Source organism: Leptidea sinapis, chromosome 1 (assembly GCF_905404315.1).
Source record: "Leptidea sinapis chromosome 1, ilLepSina1.1, whole genome shotgun sequence".
Classification (NCBI taxonomy): domain Eukaryota; kingdom Metazoa; phylum Arthropoda; class Insecta; order Lepidoptera; family Pieridae; genus Leptidea; species Leptidea sinapis.
This window is the reverse complement of record NC_066265.1, coordinates 33,889,881-33,909,288: the sequence shown is the minus strand read 5'-3', so window position 1 is coordinate 33,909,288 and position 19,408 is coordinate 33,889,881. Positions and strand designations below refer to the sequence as shown.

The 19,408-nt window shown below is 38.4% G+C and overlaps 1 protein-coding gene across 1 annotated transcript; it reads right to left on the bottom strand.

Moving 5' to 3' along the window:
- Positions 1 to 2,008: 2,008 nt before the first annotated feature.
- LOC126966316 (E3 ubiquitin-protein ligase TRIM37-like) lies at positions 2,009 to 18,260 on the bottom strand. Its single transcript, XM_050810306.1, has 8 exons — positions 18,022 to 18,260; positions 17,691 to 17,950; positions 16,246 to 16,456; positions 15,665 to 15,873; positions 10,391 to 10,498; positions 9,687 to 9,896; positions 3,718 to 3,897; positions 2,009 to 2,843 (listed from the first exon to the last, which is right to left on the bottom strand). The coding sequence occupies exons 1-8, from the start codon at positions 18,073 to 18,075 to the stop codon at positions 2,705 to 2,707; spliced, it is 1,371 nt and encodes a 456-aa protein (XP_050666263.1). The 5' UTR covers positions 18,076 to 18,260; the 3' UTR covers positions 2,009 to 2,704.
- Between the last annotated feature and the right edge of the window lie 1,148 nt (positions 18,261 to 19,408).

Here is a 19,408-nt window from a genome sequence, read left to right as displayed (position 1 = left end):
TTTGGTTTCAAAAATTATCGACCCTGGTCTATCTATTTTCCATACTTCTTTATCGTCATTGGACATTGTGAAACAGCCCCATAGTATAAATGATGTATCTAGTAAGAAATAAGTCTAAATAAATGTAATATATATAAATAGATCAGTTTAAGTTCTTTTCACACCCGGGTCACCCGTTTCACCCATAATAAGTGTAAAAGTTGTATTGTGCACAAAACATTGTAGGGAGTTATAAATTCAATTTTATAGATGTGAGAAGTAGTAATTGTTTAGTACACAGTGTTATCGTTACCCGCGAGCGGCGGCCCCTTGTCGGGCGCCAGGCGCTCGGGCCGGTGGCCGCGCTCGGCTCGGCGCCGCAGCCGGCCGCGCGGCGCCGGCGCCGGACACTCCGCGCACGAGAGGACCGAGGTGGCCGACCTGGGGACGAGCAACTGGGCTCACATTTTACAATTCACAAAGCAATATTGAAACCTTTAGGAAGTGCCAATAAATTCAATAAGAAAAGTAATGTCTCGACATTCTTGTGTGACATTTCCGCGACTTACATGAATAAAGTGATTTCGATTCGATTTGAGGAATCGAGAATGTTGCCGTTATACGTTACAACACTACCTTATTTGTCCGTCACTGAACTGTGAGTTATATTAGATAAGAAATATTGGTGTGACGATGGTTTCTTGGGTGACCAGACATACCTAGAAGTCGAGGGGTAGTTATAGACGGCGTCCAAGGCGTGCTGGTTGCTCCGAGCCAGCGGCGGGTAGTCCAGCGAGCAGCCGGCGGCCGGCTCCAGGAGGGAGGAGCCCGTCACGACTGTGGTCAATATCATAATAAGGTTCAGCTGGCGGTAGTTGATGCTTCGCCTGTTATAATGCAGTACCGCTCGGGATTCTTGAAAAACCCAAAAATTCTAAGCGGCACTACAATAAGTTGTTAAGTCTTATTTGCCCAATAATTTCAATAGCTACCGCGCCCTTCAGACTGAAACACAATAATACCTATACACTATTGCTTCACGGCAGAAATAGGCGCCGTTGTGGTATCCATGATCTCGCCGGCATCCTGTCCTGAGGAGCCTCCCACTTGTAAAAGCTCCTGTTAATCAATAACGGGTTCACATGATTTCAACAGTTGATATCGATTGACTTATAAATTGCATGCAATTGGAACTGTGTGTACTTCGAATTCACACGATAAAATTAGATTCAATATAAATTTCTCATCTACTAACATTAATAGCTTTAATTCTCTTGTTGATTCAATTACGACAGGTATGTGACGCTTCAACCGTCAGCGTTACACGTTCCGCTTTGTGTTTGTTTATATTTTTTACTTATTAACATTATTTCCGTATTATTAATGTGTGGCAAGTTACGGTGGTGGTGGCTTATAACAAACTTTTTGTCATGTTGGAACGCAAAGACTGCCTCGACTAAGTATTTATCAAAGCGAAAAGGATATCTTATTAGCTTGACTCTCAACAATAAAGTGACCCCCGATACCCTGCCTCGCGCGATAACTTTTCTTTACGTGAGGTTCCACAGTTCACTGTGTGCACTCTGGCCCACCTCACTCGCAAGCGGTTCACGAGCTGCCGGTGAGTGGATCACTAGGTAAACCCTCTGCACTGATGCATTTCTCATTATGCGTTCACTGGTGAAAAATGCGGCGTCTGCAGATAGATAACGTGGCTACAAAGGACGAGAGCGAGTGACAGACAACGATGCGGTGCTGGTCGAGTCCCGGGGGCATCCAGGACGAGTACTGAGCTTAACGTTTATACAGCAGGTGGCCCCGTAGCGCCGAAACAGAAAGCTTGAAATTATTTGACTGAAGCAAATGTCGCTACAGAACATACTTGGACTGTTGATACGCTGGCCGCTGAGCACGGCGAGCGGCGGGAACTTCCACTGCGAGTAGGTCGCGTCCGGGCCGCTGCCGTCCACGGGGTTGTTCTGCGACGGGTTGTCGACGTCGAGGCTGTGAGAGGGCACGGAGCCCGACGAGGGCCTCGTGGCCGCGATCGAGTTGCGAGATATCTCCAGACTGAGACGCTGGAAGGTGTTGTCAGAGAGAGAGCGGGTACACGGACTAAATATATTTGGCGACTGGTTAGTGAAACAAACGTCTAACGTTACATCGTATGCATTTTACATCAAAAAATCGAATAGTTCTTAAAATCAACATAGCAGCTATATTATTTACCTAATTTTTGGCACAATATTATAAATAATAATAAATTAAAAACGATATTCTGTGAGACTTAGAGCAAACTTTATAATTATTTTCAAAAAATTATTAGTATATCATGTTGTCAAGCAATATCAACAACGTTTGTAATTTTTTTAAACATGGTTATAAAAAAAACATTCAATGACGAAAACTCAATATTGTAAATGCTCGCTCTTTATAAAATCTGTGTTCATTTATTTTGGTTCACATATGTATTATTTGACTGCCCTTATTTTATACCCGTGTAACATACAGGGTTATTGTTAACTCGACGCATTCCCGTTAGGAGGTGAAACGTCGTATTTACTATATTTTAACCTCGATATATATAATGCAAAAGAGAACCATTTTTGAGTCATCAAGAGACTCGTCTCGCGTTGCCAAAGAGCCATATTTGTATGATCCAAATACTGGATTGTCCTCCTAATTCTATTATTTAAATTATTCTTCATCGCTGGGAAATTACATTCTACATGATTACATATTGACCTACTTCTTTGAGATCATTGATTTGCACAACATGCTGGTTCTGCATAGATATGAGCTGGTTGATGTACCACTGCTGGTCGCGGCAACGTTGGTAGAACGTCGGAGGCCGCACTTGGAACCTGGAAGAGAGTCAATACCGAACCTAACAACGGAACATCTATATTACTTATGGGGCTACATTTAAAATAGATTGGAACGGCATGGGCTCGCCACAACGTGCACCACCACATTTTAAACAAATTAGTATACTAATTGTGAAAATATTTTCTTATAAAGCATTGTTGAGAAAAGGAAAATATACTAGAATAGGCCCATAAGATAGTTACATGTTAGCATCATAAGCAAAAAGTAAAAATACCTACCCCCTTGAAGTGCTACCAGACCTGATCATGCAATGTAAACCTAGTTCGCTACAATTCCGTCCATGACCGCTGCATAAAGTTGTGCACTCTATCTACTGAGGGTAAATAGACTGTTGGTTGCAGCCCGAGCCAGCCATCAGCCAAGTGGCTCATATGTTTCATACGCACTTTTTCCACACACTTACGAAGAAAATACAAACATGTATTGTATAAATCGTTCGAACAAATATGTACGAATGACAAAATATGACAAATGAATGGCGCGCTTGTTTATTACATATAGCCATACAGCCTACTTGAAAACATGTATTTTATAACAAATTATTGTAAAATATAAATAATTGTTAATAATATTTTTTCGTCTTAATTAGGGACACATTTATTTAATCCAAAAATGTAAATGCATTTTTTGTTGTTACAAAATACCCGAGTAAATCGAAAATGCTCTGTTTACTCACATATAATTTGCAGTTAGGTACTAACTTAACTTTTGCAAGGATAATTCTGTTATGCACTAGTGTGTTATATTAATATTACACGCGTGTGTTATAGTTCGGTTTATGGCCTAAAGAACGATGTAATTCGTTCGTAGATATTCAAAATAATATTATAGTGATGACAAAATAGTTACCTCAATATAAGCGTGTCGTTCTCAGGGTTGAGGTATCCCTCGCTGGCTAGCAGGTCAAGTCTGAAGAAGCGGTTGTATCCCCAGCACTCGCCCACTTCGAAGTCGGAGGCGAACTCGCGGACAATGTTCTTGGACGGGTCGCGAGACACCTGATGCAGCATCTCCACACGATATTCGTACCTGACCCCAAATTAATAACGACATTAACGATAACAATCATTTGATAATTCAACTTCATCAATAATCTACCATCACCGCCACCTTGAGACGGCGCAACCGGCCTTGTGTTTGCTTACGGAGACGCAGATATCTCGGACCAGCGATACGTCATATTTAACGTATCCCGGGTACAAAATTCATCATGATTTTATGTCTCATGCCGGGGTATATGTGTGCGTTAGGGAGGATATCTGCTGTCTCCGTCTCGGCAATTTTAATTGTAGGGATCGGTCTACTATCTGGCTCCATGTAGACTTTGAGAACCGCGGCCGCATCTGTGCGTGTGTCTACCGGTCCCATAGTGGTAACGCAGAAACGGATCATCTCATGAGCTGCGTTCAAGAGGCAATTGACGACGCACGCTTGCACAGATCCCCTCCGCTGAAATCGTAGTCTTGGGTGATTTCAACAGGCCCAATGCCGAATGGTTTGGGTTACGTACCATAGACTACGCAGGGCGATCTGTGCATAATTTTGCATTGGCATATGGTCTGTCCCAATTGGTTGAGTCGCCAATGCTGCTCCCGGATGGGGAAAGCCACATGCCGTCCTTATTAGATCTTCTGTTGACTACACATCCCGATAGTTACCAGGTCTCTGTCGACATCCGACATCGACTCTTGACGACTTCGCCGTCCATCCCGCGTCATGTCAGAGCTCTATGCCTGAAGTACAGTTCAGACAGAAAACAGTGCGGCGAGCTCTGGACATTGCTCTCATTGGACGTCAGGAAGTCGAGCGGGCTGGATGGCATTTCTCCAATTGTGTTTAGAACGTGTGCTCCTGAGTTGACGCCGGAATATGACTATATTCAAAAGAAGTAGTCCTTGACTCATGGAAGCCGACCCTTGTCCATCCGATTCAAAAAAAGGAGAGAGTTCGGATCCGGCAAACTCATGGAGAGCATAATTAACCGCCAGCTCTTGGTATACCTAAAAGGTCACCAGTTGATCAACGACCGACAGTACGGCTTTCGCCATGGTCGGTCGGCAGGCGGTCTAGGCGAGAAAGCAAGGTAGAAGGCTTGGCAGTTAGCCTGGATATACCGAAGGCCCTTGATCATGTATGGCACAAGGCACTTCTCTCAAAACTTCCATCATTTGGGCTTTCCGACAGCTTATGCAAGTGGACCTTCAGCTCCCTCACTGGGCGTAGCATATAGGCCGTTGTCGACGGTTATTGCTCGAACCCGAAGCCCATGAACGGCTGTAGTTGGAGTGCCCCAAGGCCGTGTGCTATCTCCCACACTATTTCTTCTGCTTATCAATGATATGTTGGACACTTCTAACAAACATTGCTATGCGGACGAGAGCACTGATGATGCTGTATACACGGGCCATGCAGGTCTCCCTCGGGAAATCGTCAACAAGTACCGGGAGAAACTTGTGTCTTCTATCGAGACCCCTCTTGAAATGGTCGCGGAATGAGGTTAATTGAACCCAGAAGACTCAAGTTTACGCGTATACCACTATAAAACCCATTTGTCGTATCACTGCTCTTCGACAACACTTCCCTTAAAGCCTCGCCTAGTATCGGAATACAGGGGCTCGAAATCTCGAGCGATTGCCAATTCCGTGGCCATCTGGAGGGAATTGGCTTCGAACAAGATGGGCGTCATTAATAGAGCACGGCAATACTTCAAGCCGGCCCACATTCTAGCGCTCTATAAAGCGCAGGTCCGGCGACACATTGAGTATTGCTGTCATCTCTGGTCTGGCGCACCCCAGTATCAGCATCGATCCATTTGACCGCGTGAAACGCAGAGCAGCTCGAATTGTCGCTTCATTGTTTCTTCTACCGCATTTATCACGAGGAGTACTCCGAAGAGCTGACATGATTCCTACCGCCGAATTCCACCTTCGTATGACACGCCACAAATCAGAATGTCATCCCCACCATCTGGATGTGTGGCGGTCCTCCACAGCGCGGTTTTCAAGGAGCTTTCTTCCACGTACTACAAAGCAGTAGAATGAAAACTCATTCTGAATGAAACCATTGTGCGGTGTTTCCGGGACGATACGACATGGGTACCTTCATAAAAAGCTCTTTCACCTTCTTTAAACGCTCTCTCCTGTGATTCCTCTGATGTTGCAAGAGAATGTACAATCGTTTTTCCTCCTTTTCCATAAAAAAATCTATTGAATAATACAGTAAGATAATAAAGTGACAGCAAAGTGATGATCTGTTCATCAATTTGATGTTTCTGAAACACATTTCATTACATTCATTTGTTTCAATGGTAGATAAATGTGGTTTCGAAAATTGCCTTTCTATAAAGAAAGTGATTACTTCTTAAAAGAGCAATAAAAAGGCAAAATTTCTTTTCTTTTTTTTTCTGATATTTCCGAGCAAGCAATGATTTCAATGATTTATCCAAATGACATGTTGAAGCCTCTTACATACACAAGTAGATAATGCAAAAATTATAGTTTTTAAATATGCTGTAGATAGCGCAGTGTCTAAATAAGGTATAAGTTTAACCTCAGTCTGGTACTTGATTATTTATTACTTTTGAATGGAAGCAGTTAGTAGACATTAAGGAAGAATACAGCAACAATAACACCAACACAAGACAAACATCAAAGTATTTATGAGTAAGTAAGAGTAGATAACAGCCTACGAGGTCTGAAGCAAAAGCTGAAAAACTTGCTCGAAGGGGCAAAAAATAACAACATAAGTTCACATACGATCAGCAAGATACTGAACGTGTATTACTATGATCAGCAATGGCAATGTCCTTACAAACTTTTAATGCAACTGAAATATTAACGTATTGTTCTTTGTGTAAAGATGTAATGGAACAATTTGGCCGCCTGGTGTAAGTGATAGTTTTGCCCATAACAATCTCACCCACGCCAACAGCCAAGGAGTCTTTTAACGGCCAAATTTTAAATTCAAAAATATTTCAAAAATTGTCATAAGTGAAGTAGTAAGAGGTGGTACTCCTAAGTCCAGTGTTGACATTTTATACATAAACTGCATTTTCAACTTATTTCACCAGGCTTATGTTTTGGTAAATTAATCAGTTCATATGTAAATATTGTATTCAAAAACAGGAAAACAAATGTAGATAAATAAACCATTTTATAAACATTTCTTTAATAACCCACTGATAATTTCTAAGAATTAAGGATATTAAAGCACCATGTTGAAACTTTAGAAAAGAGGTGTCTGTCTGTACCTCTCTACTGATAAGAGCATCCAGTATATTTTACATGTTTTACTATTCCTTTTATACATTTTAGACGAACAATAATATTTCCGAATGTGTGAATGATTTAGCTAGCAGGAAATATTTTATTTTTAAAAAAGGTACTGGGAGTTTGTTGCGTCATTTCTTCACCTACATACAGCGCGCCATATGCGTGTTGTATCAATTGATCTTAAAGGAATCAACTTTAGGAAACTAAATGCTTATTATGCTTTAAAACTGTACTTTTTTATTAGCTCCCATGAAAAAGTATCAATCTATCCCATAACTATAGTTTACATTTTTGTCCCAAGATGCGTAAGATGTTTGTGCATAAATGGTTGCCGTAAAAGTATATCATGCGTACTACAGATGGCTAAATTAACACAGATTTATTATTTAAATATTGATAGTAAAATATTATATATTTCAGTTGCATTTGGGCATAAATGTCACGTGGTGAATGCATGAATGATTAAACAGCTTGGTAGCCATGCTCAGAATCCGGCGTACGTTCCACTATGCCAGTTGCTTCTATCCTAATTACAGAGACAATGTCTTTTTACTCACCTCTTGCCTACACTGATTCGAGCTTGGCTTGCAATCAAACACTCATTACAATAACGATTATTAGGTCATGAAAAAATAAAATATTTACTTGAAATTTGAGAATTATAATACATAGATAGCAATAGATTCCTGCTACAGATTTAAAAATTCCACTTTACGCCACTAACCATCCGATAGCATTCATCCGGAGTTTTTTCACGGAACTGTGTTCGATTATGTAATAATTTAAAAAAAGAGATTATTCCACTTCTTAAAGTGCCGGCCTTTACGTTAATAATTATTAATACCTGTTAATATCTTGTTGCAAGAAACCGTGAGCGGCGGTGATGACTTACCGTTTGGTGATCAGCAAGGTGGTTTTACACCTCATTCCGTCGAAAACAAATTCTTGTGAACACTAACCCTACTCCTTAGACCTTCTACGAAGTTTCGACTGTCGACCAAAACTTTGAGCAACTAGGCTGGAGACCAAGCTTAACCACTAGGAATAATCGTCAGTCGATGATAAATTGCATATAGCTTTTCGTAATTATATTTCTAGTATATATTTATCTGTATCGAAAGCCTGAAACAATTTTGTACGCGATTTTCTGTCACCTTGACAGTTTGAAGGCTTCGAATATGAACCTGTGCTCCAAATTTTTTTTTTTCATATAAAAGGGGGCAAACGGGCGCGAGGCTCACTTGATGGAAAGAGGTGTGGCAGCCGCCCATGGATATCGACGACAGGTTATCGACGACGGATTATGCTATAGTTCATATTGAACGTCCGTAAGGTGAATCGGATCGGGAAAACATGCGGTGATTGATTTCACAAAGTGGCTGTGCGAGGCAAGAAGTTCCTCGCAAAACGCGGTTGTAGAATGCCAGACGTCAACATGTTTGCCGGCGGAATGTAGCATTTAACATAATGACCGGTCCTGGAAATCAGCCGCTGGTATCAACCCTAACCACACCTCTGAGCACTCCCCGTGAGGAATGCGGTAGAAGATGCAGAGAGAATTCCAAATCTCTATGCAATGCCAAAGAATTAAAGCGATCGAAGATTGGTCGCCACTCGCCAACGACCAACAATCGTTTCTGTAGACACCACTGCAAGTCACCAGCTGTCCCGGACAATCGAATACGTACAGAGACACGAATATAAACCATTGAAAGGCACAGTGAGTAATATAAATAGCTCCTTAAATGTAGGTTACGTGTAATGCAGTCGATAGTTAGCGTTTTGTCTAACGAAATCTGTATCAATAACAGAGCATGTTTAATAAGTAATGGTGCCATCTGATGGAATGGTGCTCAACTGCCTCTAACAATGACAATATGTCCGCACGTGTACCGAGTACTACCGCGATAACAAACCATGCGCTTTAAAATGACTCATGTGCCTTTAGGTTAGGTTATTGACCTCCAATTTTCCGCAGACATTTCAGATGATCCATTATGCGTAAAATGTTGGCTGGTTACTGATTCATGGTGTTGATTGAGGTTGCCAAGTATATTTGCCTAGATAAGGTTGTCAGTTCTCACATTACAGATACCAACAGCATATATGTGTCTTTTCAGAGAGCCGTGCTTGTGCGTGCCTTGTTATGGCGCATATAGCGCGAACTTTATTAATTCTATTTCCGAAATACTGTGTCTATGAACGCTGTTGGTTTTGGGCGTCCTTTATAAACCACGAGGTCATATGCTTTCGATGTCAATACTTTGGTGCCCAGACCCATTAAACGAAAACCGAAAATAAGCAATAATTAGGAATACATCCTACACACACGGCTTACACTTTACAGTGTTAACAATACATTTGAAGGACCATTGATCTGTATTTTGAGGACGATACGAAATACCTTAAAAAAGCGTGTACATCGTAAAGGCCGGTACTTCTCTTGAGCGAGAGCATAAGTCGTGGTGATCATTCCCGTCAGGTGAGCCCTTGTTTATCCTCTTATTCCATAAAATAGTGAATACTACATAAATAAAGTAAACTAACTTGGTTGTCTCTGGTAGTCCAGCACTGAGTTCAAGGAACACAGAGAGGTAGTTGCCCCGAACAACTCCATTGCCATCCGGGTACACCTTGAGCCTCCAGCAGAGTCCATGCACATGGAGCGGAGAAGAGTATACAGGAGCGGCAGCGTGCTGCAGCTGCGTGAAGTTGCTGAGAGGAAATGTGCTGCTGTCGTAGCTCGGGACGATTTCACTGACACAAAGCATTCAAGTTTCATATTAGATTCACTTGTCTTGTTATGCATTTATTGCTATATGTATGAATAATGTTTTTGAAAATGTTATTTGATAGTTTACATCAATTTATAAATTAAAATATTTAGTGCAGAAATAAATTAAATTATTATTTTTTAAAAATGCCAACAGACGCTCGGCACTTGTAAACGCCTGCCATTTTGACATCATTATCATATCAGCCAGAAGACATCCACCACTGAACAAAGTCCTTCACAATGATGGGTACTGTGCTATACCTCATCCAACACATGCCAAAATGACATAACAATAAATAACCAAGAAGAGACTATTGGTTGAACACTGTGCACACGCATTTGTCGCCATTTTTTCAAATTCGTATTAAATATTATTTATTTAAAATAGTTAAATTGTAATCACTCAATTAAAAAGTTGAAAGTTTATTATAATATGCATATACTACAATAATTATTACATTTGTAAATAAATTACCTATGGAAGTCAGCTGGCACTGGAGCAGTGACAAAGCTTGCCATTGGCTTCTTTCGGATTTGGTGAATCATCTGCATTAGTTCTCCACTCCTTGTAATTAATTCGGATCTGATGCAAGAAAAAGAAAATTAAAATAATATAGCTTATTATTGTATATTAATAAATAGTGTTATATTGTATAATATATAAATGATTCTTCTTGCTACTTGATTGTATCATTTATGTTGAAGTATTAAGTGTTCCACTAGAATGGTCCATATACAATAGTACCTTAGGGCTACAAAGCTCCTTCAAAGTTTCATATCAAACAAAACTGCCAATATTGATGTGGAGAATGCCCACTTTACCTAGAGCAAAATATGCTCTATTATTATTTCATAAAATAATGTTTTTATAACGAAAATAATTGTTATAAGTATTATTTATTATTTGTTCCAACAGGGTGAGCACTGTGCATACAATTCCTTAATAACTAACAAATATATTATAACTATATAAGTGACACCTCAATTATAGATGCAAAACGAGAGCAATTAACAAACGAACACAAACAAAACATTACTTACGTTTTAGCAAATTAATATCAATATAAAAAATAAATTATATTACTATGTATTTCAAAATTTTAAATTAATTAAAACTGTGAGAAATATATTAAATTTGACCTAAGGAAAAAGAGCTCATAAAATAAATCATTGTTAATACATTAGTGACTAAATTTCAAAATAAGACGTATTACACATATTATTAGCGAAAGCTGTTTGTAGCTGTGGATGTGATTAGAGAAGATATCAATAGCTTGGTGTCTTATCGACAGCCCACCACCCTTAATATAATTATTATCGCCATTGACAGTGCAGTTATGAGCAGCGTTGTTAGTACTTGTGATTCTGTTCAAAGGAGAATGGAGGCCCAGATTCGACCGTGCTGAACTCGTTCTTGGGACAAAAATGTTAAATTTTGAAATTAAATAAGGACTGTCGATTGTGCCATTGACCAGTTTGTACAAAAATACAGCATCATGTAATTTTCTGCCGTTATTTAAGGAAACTAAATCGAAGCATCGCAAACGATCTTTATAGTTTGGGAGTTTCTTGGCCAAATTACAAGAATAAGATAGGTGCCATAAAAATCTCGTTTGTACACTTTCCATACGACACTGCAATACTTTACAAAGCTACGCACTAAACAGTTATATTGTAATATTTTAGTGCTGGATAACTTAAACTCCCTGCTGCTTCTTATGACAAATCCAAGAGTCTTGAAGCTTCTCTTTACAATGTTGTCAATATGTACATTGAATCTCAGCTTACAGTCAAGGGTGACTCCCAAATCGCAAATATGATCAACCATGATGTAGTATGACCTGGGTATTTTTGTTTTCTTTCTCGTGGAGCTTATAACATATCATTTCTGATTATTTAGGGACATGCCATTTATACTACACCATCTGCTCAATCTATCCAAATCTCTCTGTAGCAAAACACAGTCATCAGACGAGTTAGGTCAATGTGTAGTCTTAAAATAAGGGATAGCTGATGTAAGCCATTCTTTAACCAACTTAAAATTCTTACTTTGACCTCACTATATATCTATGAAATAGCATTATTTGTAAAAACTAACCCTGATACATTTGTCAGAACATCTGAAATCCACAATATAAATTTGAGAAGCAAGAATAGATTACGTTTACATGGCAGCAACACAGCTTCGATGTACAATAGTGTTCTTGAAATGGCGCCGAGAATATTTAACAAGATACCTACACATATCACAGAACTTAAGTTGAAGTGTTTTAAAAAGAAACTATAATGTGCTAGTGACAAAATCGTACTATTCCATAAAAGACTTCTTTTCAGATGCAACACTCAAGTAACATTTTTTTAAATATCATTTTACTTAATTTAATTTCTTTTTACCAATTTCACTTGTTATTTGTTATTTCAAAATATTCAATTATTGATATGTATATCAATTAACTGTCATTGTGTATATATATATATTTGTTTGACTTGTTATTAATTACTATTTGTACGCCACAGCATGCGGGCAAGGAATGGAGAACTTTTATTGTGATTTGAAACATCTATGCCCATGACTACAAATAAATGATCTTATCTTATCTTATCTTAATATCATTTATAATTATATTGAAGAGCAAGGGTCCAAGATGAAGGCCCTGCGGTACCCCAGACACGGCTGTAAAACATTTAGAGAAATGCCCACGATTCGATCCACTAATTATGACTTAAACCAGTTCAACAGAATACCGGACAACCCACAGGACGAAAGTTTCAGAAGGGACTCGTGATGTACTCTGTCAAAAGCCTTGCTGAAGTCAGTATATTTAGCGTCTGTACAGCCGCCATGGTCCACTTCCCCAATAACGTCTTCGACAAAAGAAAACAGATTAGATACAGTGGATCTAGACTTTACAAAACCATGTTGTTCTAGGACAATCAACTGTTTGAAGTGCTAGATGAGTGTGGTAAAAACTAGCTTTTCAAAAACTTTAGCAAAAATGGGTAAGAGAGAAATGGGTCTATAATTTGTTGCTCTTGTAGCATCACCACTTTTATATAACGGCAGGATACGAGACGTTTTCCATGTCGTTGGGAATACTCCAGTTTCCAAGGATTTGTTGAAAATAATGAAGAGAGGCCAAGCCAAACCACTGGCACAATTTACTGCAAAAATGGACGGTATTCCATCAGATCCGGCGCCCTTACCAGAGTCAAGTCTTTTTAATACTATATATACCTGTTTCTTAGTAACAGATATTGAAGCCAAAAAAATTGAGGTGAGAGGTGTATTAGGCTCAACAAAAGTAGTTGGTCTCGGTTGTAAACTGATGAGAACTGAGTGGCAAAGAGATCACAAATTTCAGGACCATTTCTTGCAGTGCTGTCATTTAGAGTAATTTGAGCGGGATACTTAGTCTTTCCTCCTCTCTTAGATTTAACAAAGTTCCAGAATAACTTGGGATTAGATGACATTCTAAGTTGTTTAAGTACCTTGCGTTATTAGTTTTATGAAGTTTATCCAAAACGTTCACGTAATATTTCAAACGTAACTAGATCTCTAGGGTTATTGTATTTTCGATATTTTATTCTGTATCTATATTTTTCTTTTATAGTTCTTATAAGTGCAGTGGAGAACCATAAGGGATATTTAGTGCTGCGGGGTCGGCTTTTTGGTACATATTTAGATATCAGAAATCTCAGAGTACTATAGAATACTTACACCATGTCATCAACTGTAGAACAATTCTTAAGCTTAGCATTCCAATTAACATTATTTATTTCATTCAAAATCTTCGCGTAATCCGCTTTGTAACGAAGTTTAAATTCGCGGCTCGCGGATAGGTTTCTACGCTAGTGAAAGAGATATAGAATTCAAAAGGAGGATGTAGCGGATCGATTGCAATTGAAGGCTTTAGGCATGTTAGTTGTGATAAAGGTATGGAACGTAATAAATCCAGCGTTTTATCCTTATAGTTAAGACCTGAGTTGTTTTGACTGAGATTGTTCAGGGATATGAAGTCTATGTTATATATGTCTATGCTAAGTTAATTGTGAAGCGAACTGTTAGAGAGTTGCGGAGCTAGAGCAAGAGAATTAGTTTTCTCCCAGATTATGCCACTTAAAGTCGCATAAGATGAGAGCGCCGCTAGAATGATTTTCTAATATGTGATTAGTATTGATGAGAAACGTGTCGAGTATATGAACTTGAACCGGCGGCGGAAGATAAACACCACAAATAAGTAAATCTACAGGAAAATAATTTATCTTGTACTTCAAGTTTAAACCAAAGATCCTCGCAATCCGATTCAAACCCAAATAAACGAAAGGATTTTAATCACTTGGAGACTGCAATCAAAACGCCGAAAGCCACGACTTTTGCGATCTCGCCTATACACATTATAACGATCATCGAAAATTTCGCCATCGGATACACTGCTATTCAGCCATGTCTCTGTAAGAACTAATATGTCATAGTCGCAACACACTATGCTATTAAATAGCTCGACAATTTTAGTTCTGAGCCCTCTTACATTTTGGTTATTTAAATTAAGATTAGATGTAGTGCCCTTTAGTAAGTAGTAATTATGGCAAACATAGCTTTATTATGGCACTTGATTTAGGATATGTATACTTTCAATATGAATATAATTCTACTCCTCGTTCCTGCGCATGAAAAAACGTCCATCGAGCACCCAACAGATATCTATACTGAAGTACTTTCGCCTTGCTGCGGGCTGCGGCGTGGGTTCTTGTCGGAGGCAAACTTCAAATAACTTGAGTTTAATTTGTAATTTTTGTTGTTCTTATTATATTTTATGGTAGCTGCAAGAAATTCATCGCGCATACGCGGGCTGTTGAATTTTACAAGTATAGAGCGTGGGCAGGGGCCTGTATTATCCATTTTGGCCAATCTCGAGCAGTAATAGATATTACTTTTGCTGACGGGACATTTAATTATTTTGCCGAGTTGTTGAACGATGGTGTGCAAGTTTTCTTGTTGTGCTCGGGTACACATTGTAGTTCGATATTGGTTGACCGCAACTGCTGGTCCAACCGAGAGAGCCGCGATGAAACCAAGTTGTAATTTTGACGTAGTGTTTCATTTTCTTTTTTTAAGCCTTCCACCACTAAGGACTGCGCTTTCTGTACTTCTCTAACTTTTTCCAGCTCATCATTAAAAAACGAGATCGAAGCTTCAAGAGGCGATACCGTTTTCTGGATATCTAATAATTGAGGCATAAATTGAAGCTTATAAGATGTTAGAAGCTCTTCGCGAATGATGTCACGAATACTACTTGCTGTTAGGCACGAGCAGTTAGCCTTGCTTGCTCTGAACAAAGTACAAACAGTCACAGTGTAGGTATGCGCGGCGAAAAAGGTCTAAGCGACGTGCATATCGCGTCGCTTACGCGTTTAATGCAGTGACTCAGCACAGTAATGTATTATGAGTATTATTAGGGATAACTTACAGATTTTAAGTTCAATCACAATATGTATCACTATTATTATATCTTTAAGGATTTTAATACACCAAAACTCACATTTTAAACTGTATTCAACTTCGAAATATAACTTATTATCGTGGTATTTAAAATAAAATGACGGATCAAAACGAGTAAGCAGCTGTCCGTTTGAGCGCGCGCGAACTATCATAATAAAATATTATAACTTTTTAGTAACGGAATAATATATATTATAAGCATTATTTGGGCACTAATTAATAAAGTGTTGTTTATTAAACCATTATCACCTGGTGCTAGTGTGGAGTTTATGTTCAACCTCCTGTAACAAATGCTCCAGTTGTTCAGTCTCTTGCGTGAGGCTATTCTTCTGTCCCATCAGTGTCAGGAGCTTCGCTTTGAGGGCAGAATCCAGTCTTGAGATCATCAGTTCCACTGCATTGCGTATCTCGCGCACTCGCTCATCTTTCGCCGCACGCACTGATTCTACATTGCGCTCCTGGAAGAGATAAACAACAATACTATAAAAAAATATTAATAAAACAATCCGACAGACTGATACAGTCTCTGGAATATTTGTAGTATAACATGTGAAATCACAGCAGTCATGATTGAAAGCAAACCTTTATTAATCCATATTGAATTTATAAGTAAATAACACTAATCCCTATGTTCAAACCAAGTTTTTGGTAAATTCTGTACAGAAATAAATGTGTTATCACCTATCACAAACATTTCTGTATTATAGAAATGTTTTTATGATTGTAGTGATGTAAAAGTATGTGATCAAGTAAGTAACATTCACATTTATTTGTAGTAAAAAATAAAACTTTCTTTTGAAAAAGTCTAGCAAAATTGTATTGTACATTACCACATCTTGAAACAAGCTTATAAGCTCCAACAGTCTACGTCTTAACTGTGAGATCTCATCTCGGATTTGAGTCACATGTTGGTCATAGACTTCTTCCAATGGCTTGAAAGTGTGACCTGAGTGAGTGCCTCCCCACAGAGCACACTGGTGGCAGATGCAACGCCGACATGTCCAACAATAAACTGATAACTTCTCCTGATGTGATGGACATCTAAAAATTATTCATTTTTAAAAAAGATAATTGCTTATATAGTATACATGTTCTAAGCAGATGAGTAGTTAATTTTTTTCTAAAAAGTGAAACCTCAGAATAATAATCAACTTAACATAGTAACAGCCTCAGTTTCTGATTCTTAGATAATATTTTCATAGAAAAACTTCTATGATCAAATTAATAATAATAATAAAATATGCCATATTCATTTCAAAATCTTTAAGTAGTTTACTTAAATAATAATTATGATTAAATATGTAGATCCAAAAAATATTTTTTTCAAAATATTGAATCACATTTTTCTTAAATTGTCAATGTTTTGTGCATTTCCTTCTGAGCTTGTTTAGTTAAAATTTGGCAAAATAATGTTTCAGTCATTCAACAGTGTAATCCAACCTGTTATCCAACATGTCTATATGTTGGATTACAGCTGATGAAAGATTACAGGATGCAAAGGATTACAGGGAGTGCGAGTTTAGAGGGGATCTACTGTAATTTGAAAACAAAGATGTAAAAAAATAGAGAAACTGTTCAAAGCCATTAAATTTAATTCAGAGTCAAAGTCAAATAAACTTTATTCAAATAGGCTAAATTCACTTGGCTGTGAAGACACCTTGCTTTGGTGTGTGTCTTCTATTTACTTCTTCGTACAATGGGAAGTGTTCAGAAGAGGTGTTTGACCTGGCACCCAATTCTACCTTTCCATAACTCCGTGTACAATCACTTAATAGGCTGGCAACACATGTGATTCCTCTGATATAGATTTTCCATGGCCATGAAATGAATTAAAAATAAATCTCTGATATCTATAGGAAAAAACCGATGTCCACAGGATGGTAAGTGATATGATCTGCCTGCTGCAATACAGTGTCATTCAAGATTCATCAAGTCCCAAAACTGTTAATAGTGTTCAAACCTAATTGTCGCCTTGATAAATAATGAATTAATCTGGTAATTTCAAGCTCTAGCACAATTCAAACATAAGCTCAAAATTGCTTACACAATTGAGTTTGGAAACAATGGTGCTGTGATATCAATCCAGCTAGAAACTTAATCAAAGTTGCCTCTTACTGTGTTACTGCCTAATACAGTCAGTATTATTTACTATATATAATACTGAAAGTATATATTATTTACCTTAACAGGATTTAATATGTATGAGGTCTCACAAATGTATGGAGTTGGGACTTCATTGTACTTTAAATTATTTAAATATATCTTCGATAAATACCTATCTCTGTAGCTATCTCTTTGACAAGCAGAATTGGTCTGTTGCATTGTTTCTATCTGCTGTGTGACTTCTTCCACCCAGCGACAGTTAACCAGTTCATGAAGGTGAAGTGATGCACGGCAGTGCGGACACTGGGACCTTTGTTCTGTCAGCCATCGACGAATACAGGCGTAGCAGCAGAGTTTGGAACAATGAGGGCACAGGTGTGCATCCACAAGTTTCTCCATACAAATGAAGCAACGGAATACATCAGCCAAAGTCTGCAAAACCATCATTATCAATTCTCAGTTCAAGGCAGGTCATCAACAGAATGTAGGACAAATCGATTTACCTCAACAATCTGCTCCTCGCCATTTCCATTTCCTTTGTCTCCTCTTGCAGCCATGTTTCTGAGAATATGTCCTTTCTACGGGGGTAATTTGTATATCACCATAATTTGGACATTTTTATTCCTTATTCCTTTTAAAATAAGAACAAAACATATTATACAAGTCAACGCTCGACTTAAGGAGCAAACGATCAATAAGAATTTCGACACTTCCGTATTCGATTCTCAAACGCGAATGAAAACAAATTTTTAGCAGAAAAAAAATACATAGTAATTGCCAGTACATTAGAATTTTCCGATTTTCAAGTACTATGGGCTAATCATTGCAATAATTGAAATACTTCGTGAATTTATGATAAAATGTTATTTTTAAACTGTGGCTACACTAATGGGAAACGTCAATGCTTCATCCCGTGCCACTATTTAAATAAAGATTATTAATTAACACTAAAAGTGGTCACGCTTGAACGGTCCACGTTCGCACCCATAGTAAAGCAATAAATTGAAAAGACAACTAAGTACATGCATCTGCACTATAATTCCTCTGGATACCCGAATGTACTGGGATTCACGCTATATTATTTCTATATACACAGATTATTTTGCCTCAAACTGGGTATAGCCTGTACTATGGGTGCAAGACAATAATAAAGTTATTACAATACACGTACATACCTAAACAACATCCACTACTCGGAAACAAACATCCACATTCATCATATAAATGTTTGCACCTACCGGAATTTAAACCTCCCGGGGTCACTTCCCTCTAGCTCAGTCGACAGGTCGCTTACCACTACCACTAGGCTAATAAGTTATTATTGTTTTGATAACACTACTACTGACTAGGCAATTTATTCAAAACAGGACTTAAAATTACTCATTGAAATTCAAAAACTACCACCTATTCGATAAAGCATGCCTCTAGTATGCATCAGCATGTCTAGATGTCGCATAGAAAATAAACCAACTGGATCCATAATTTTGCATTGAAGTGTAGAATGTTACAACTGGGTGTGTACGTACGTGTCTCGAACCACGTAGTTTGTAATGCGCTCCACAGCGATTCGGCATTATCGGCATGGCGGGCTTAGCCCATATTTAAGTAATACAGCAAGATAGAAGAAGAAAGAGAATCTTTTGTGACTATAACCGATTTTGATTGAAAAATTGTAAGCAGTTAGCCTCGTTTGGCATTAGCTCTTTACTATTTTGAATATTACGATTAGGGTGGTAACAGGGGTGCCCCAACACCCCACCCGAGCAAGCACGCGCCGATTTATTGAAAATTATTGACTGTTTCGCTCTAGCATTTGCGTGTTCTTTTGACTTACTGTGAGACATCAGTAGCTGTTCCGCGGTGGGAGTAGCAAAACGTTAATTTCGTTCG

Coding starts and splice junctions, on each gene's coding strand:
- LOC126966316 (XM_050810306.1), bottom strand. CDS start 18,075: ATGGCTGCAAGAGGAGACAAAGGAAATGGAAATGGCGAGGAGCAGATT. Junction 16,457..17,690: donor AGAGATAGCTACAGAGATAG/GTATTTATCGAA, acceptor AATAATTTTTAG/ATGTCCATCACATCAGGAGA. Junction 15,874..16,245: donor TAAGCTTGTTTCAAGATGTG/GTAATGTACAAT, acceptor TATCTCTTCCAG/GAGCGCAATGTAGAATCAGT.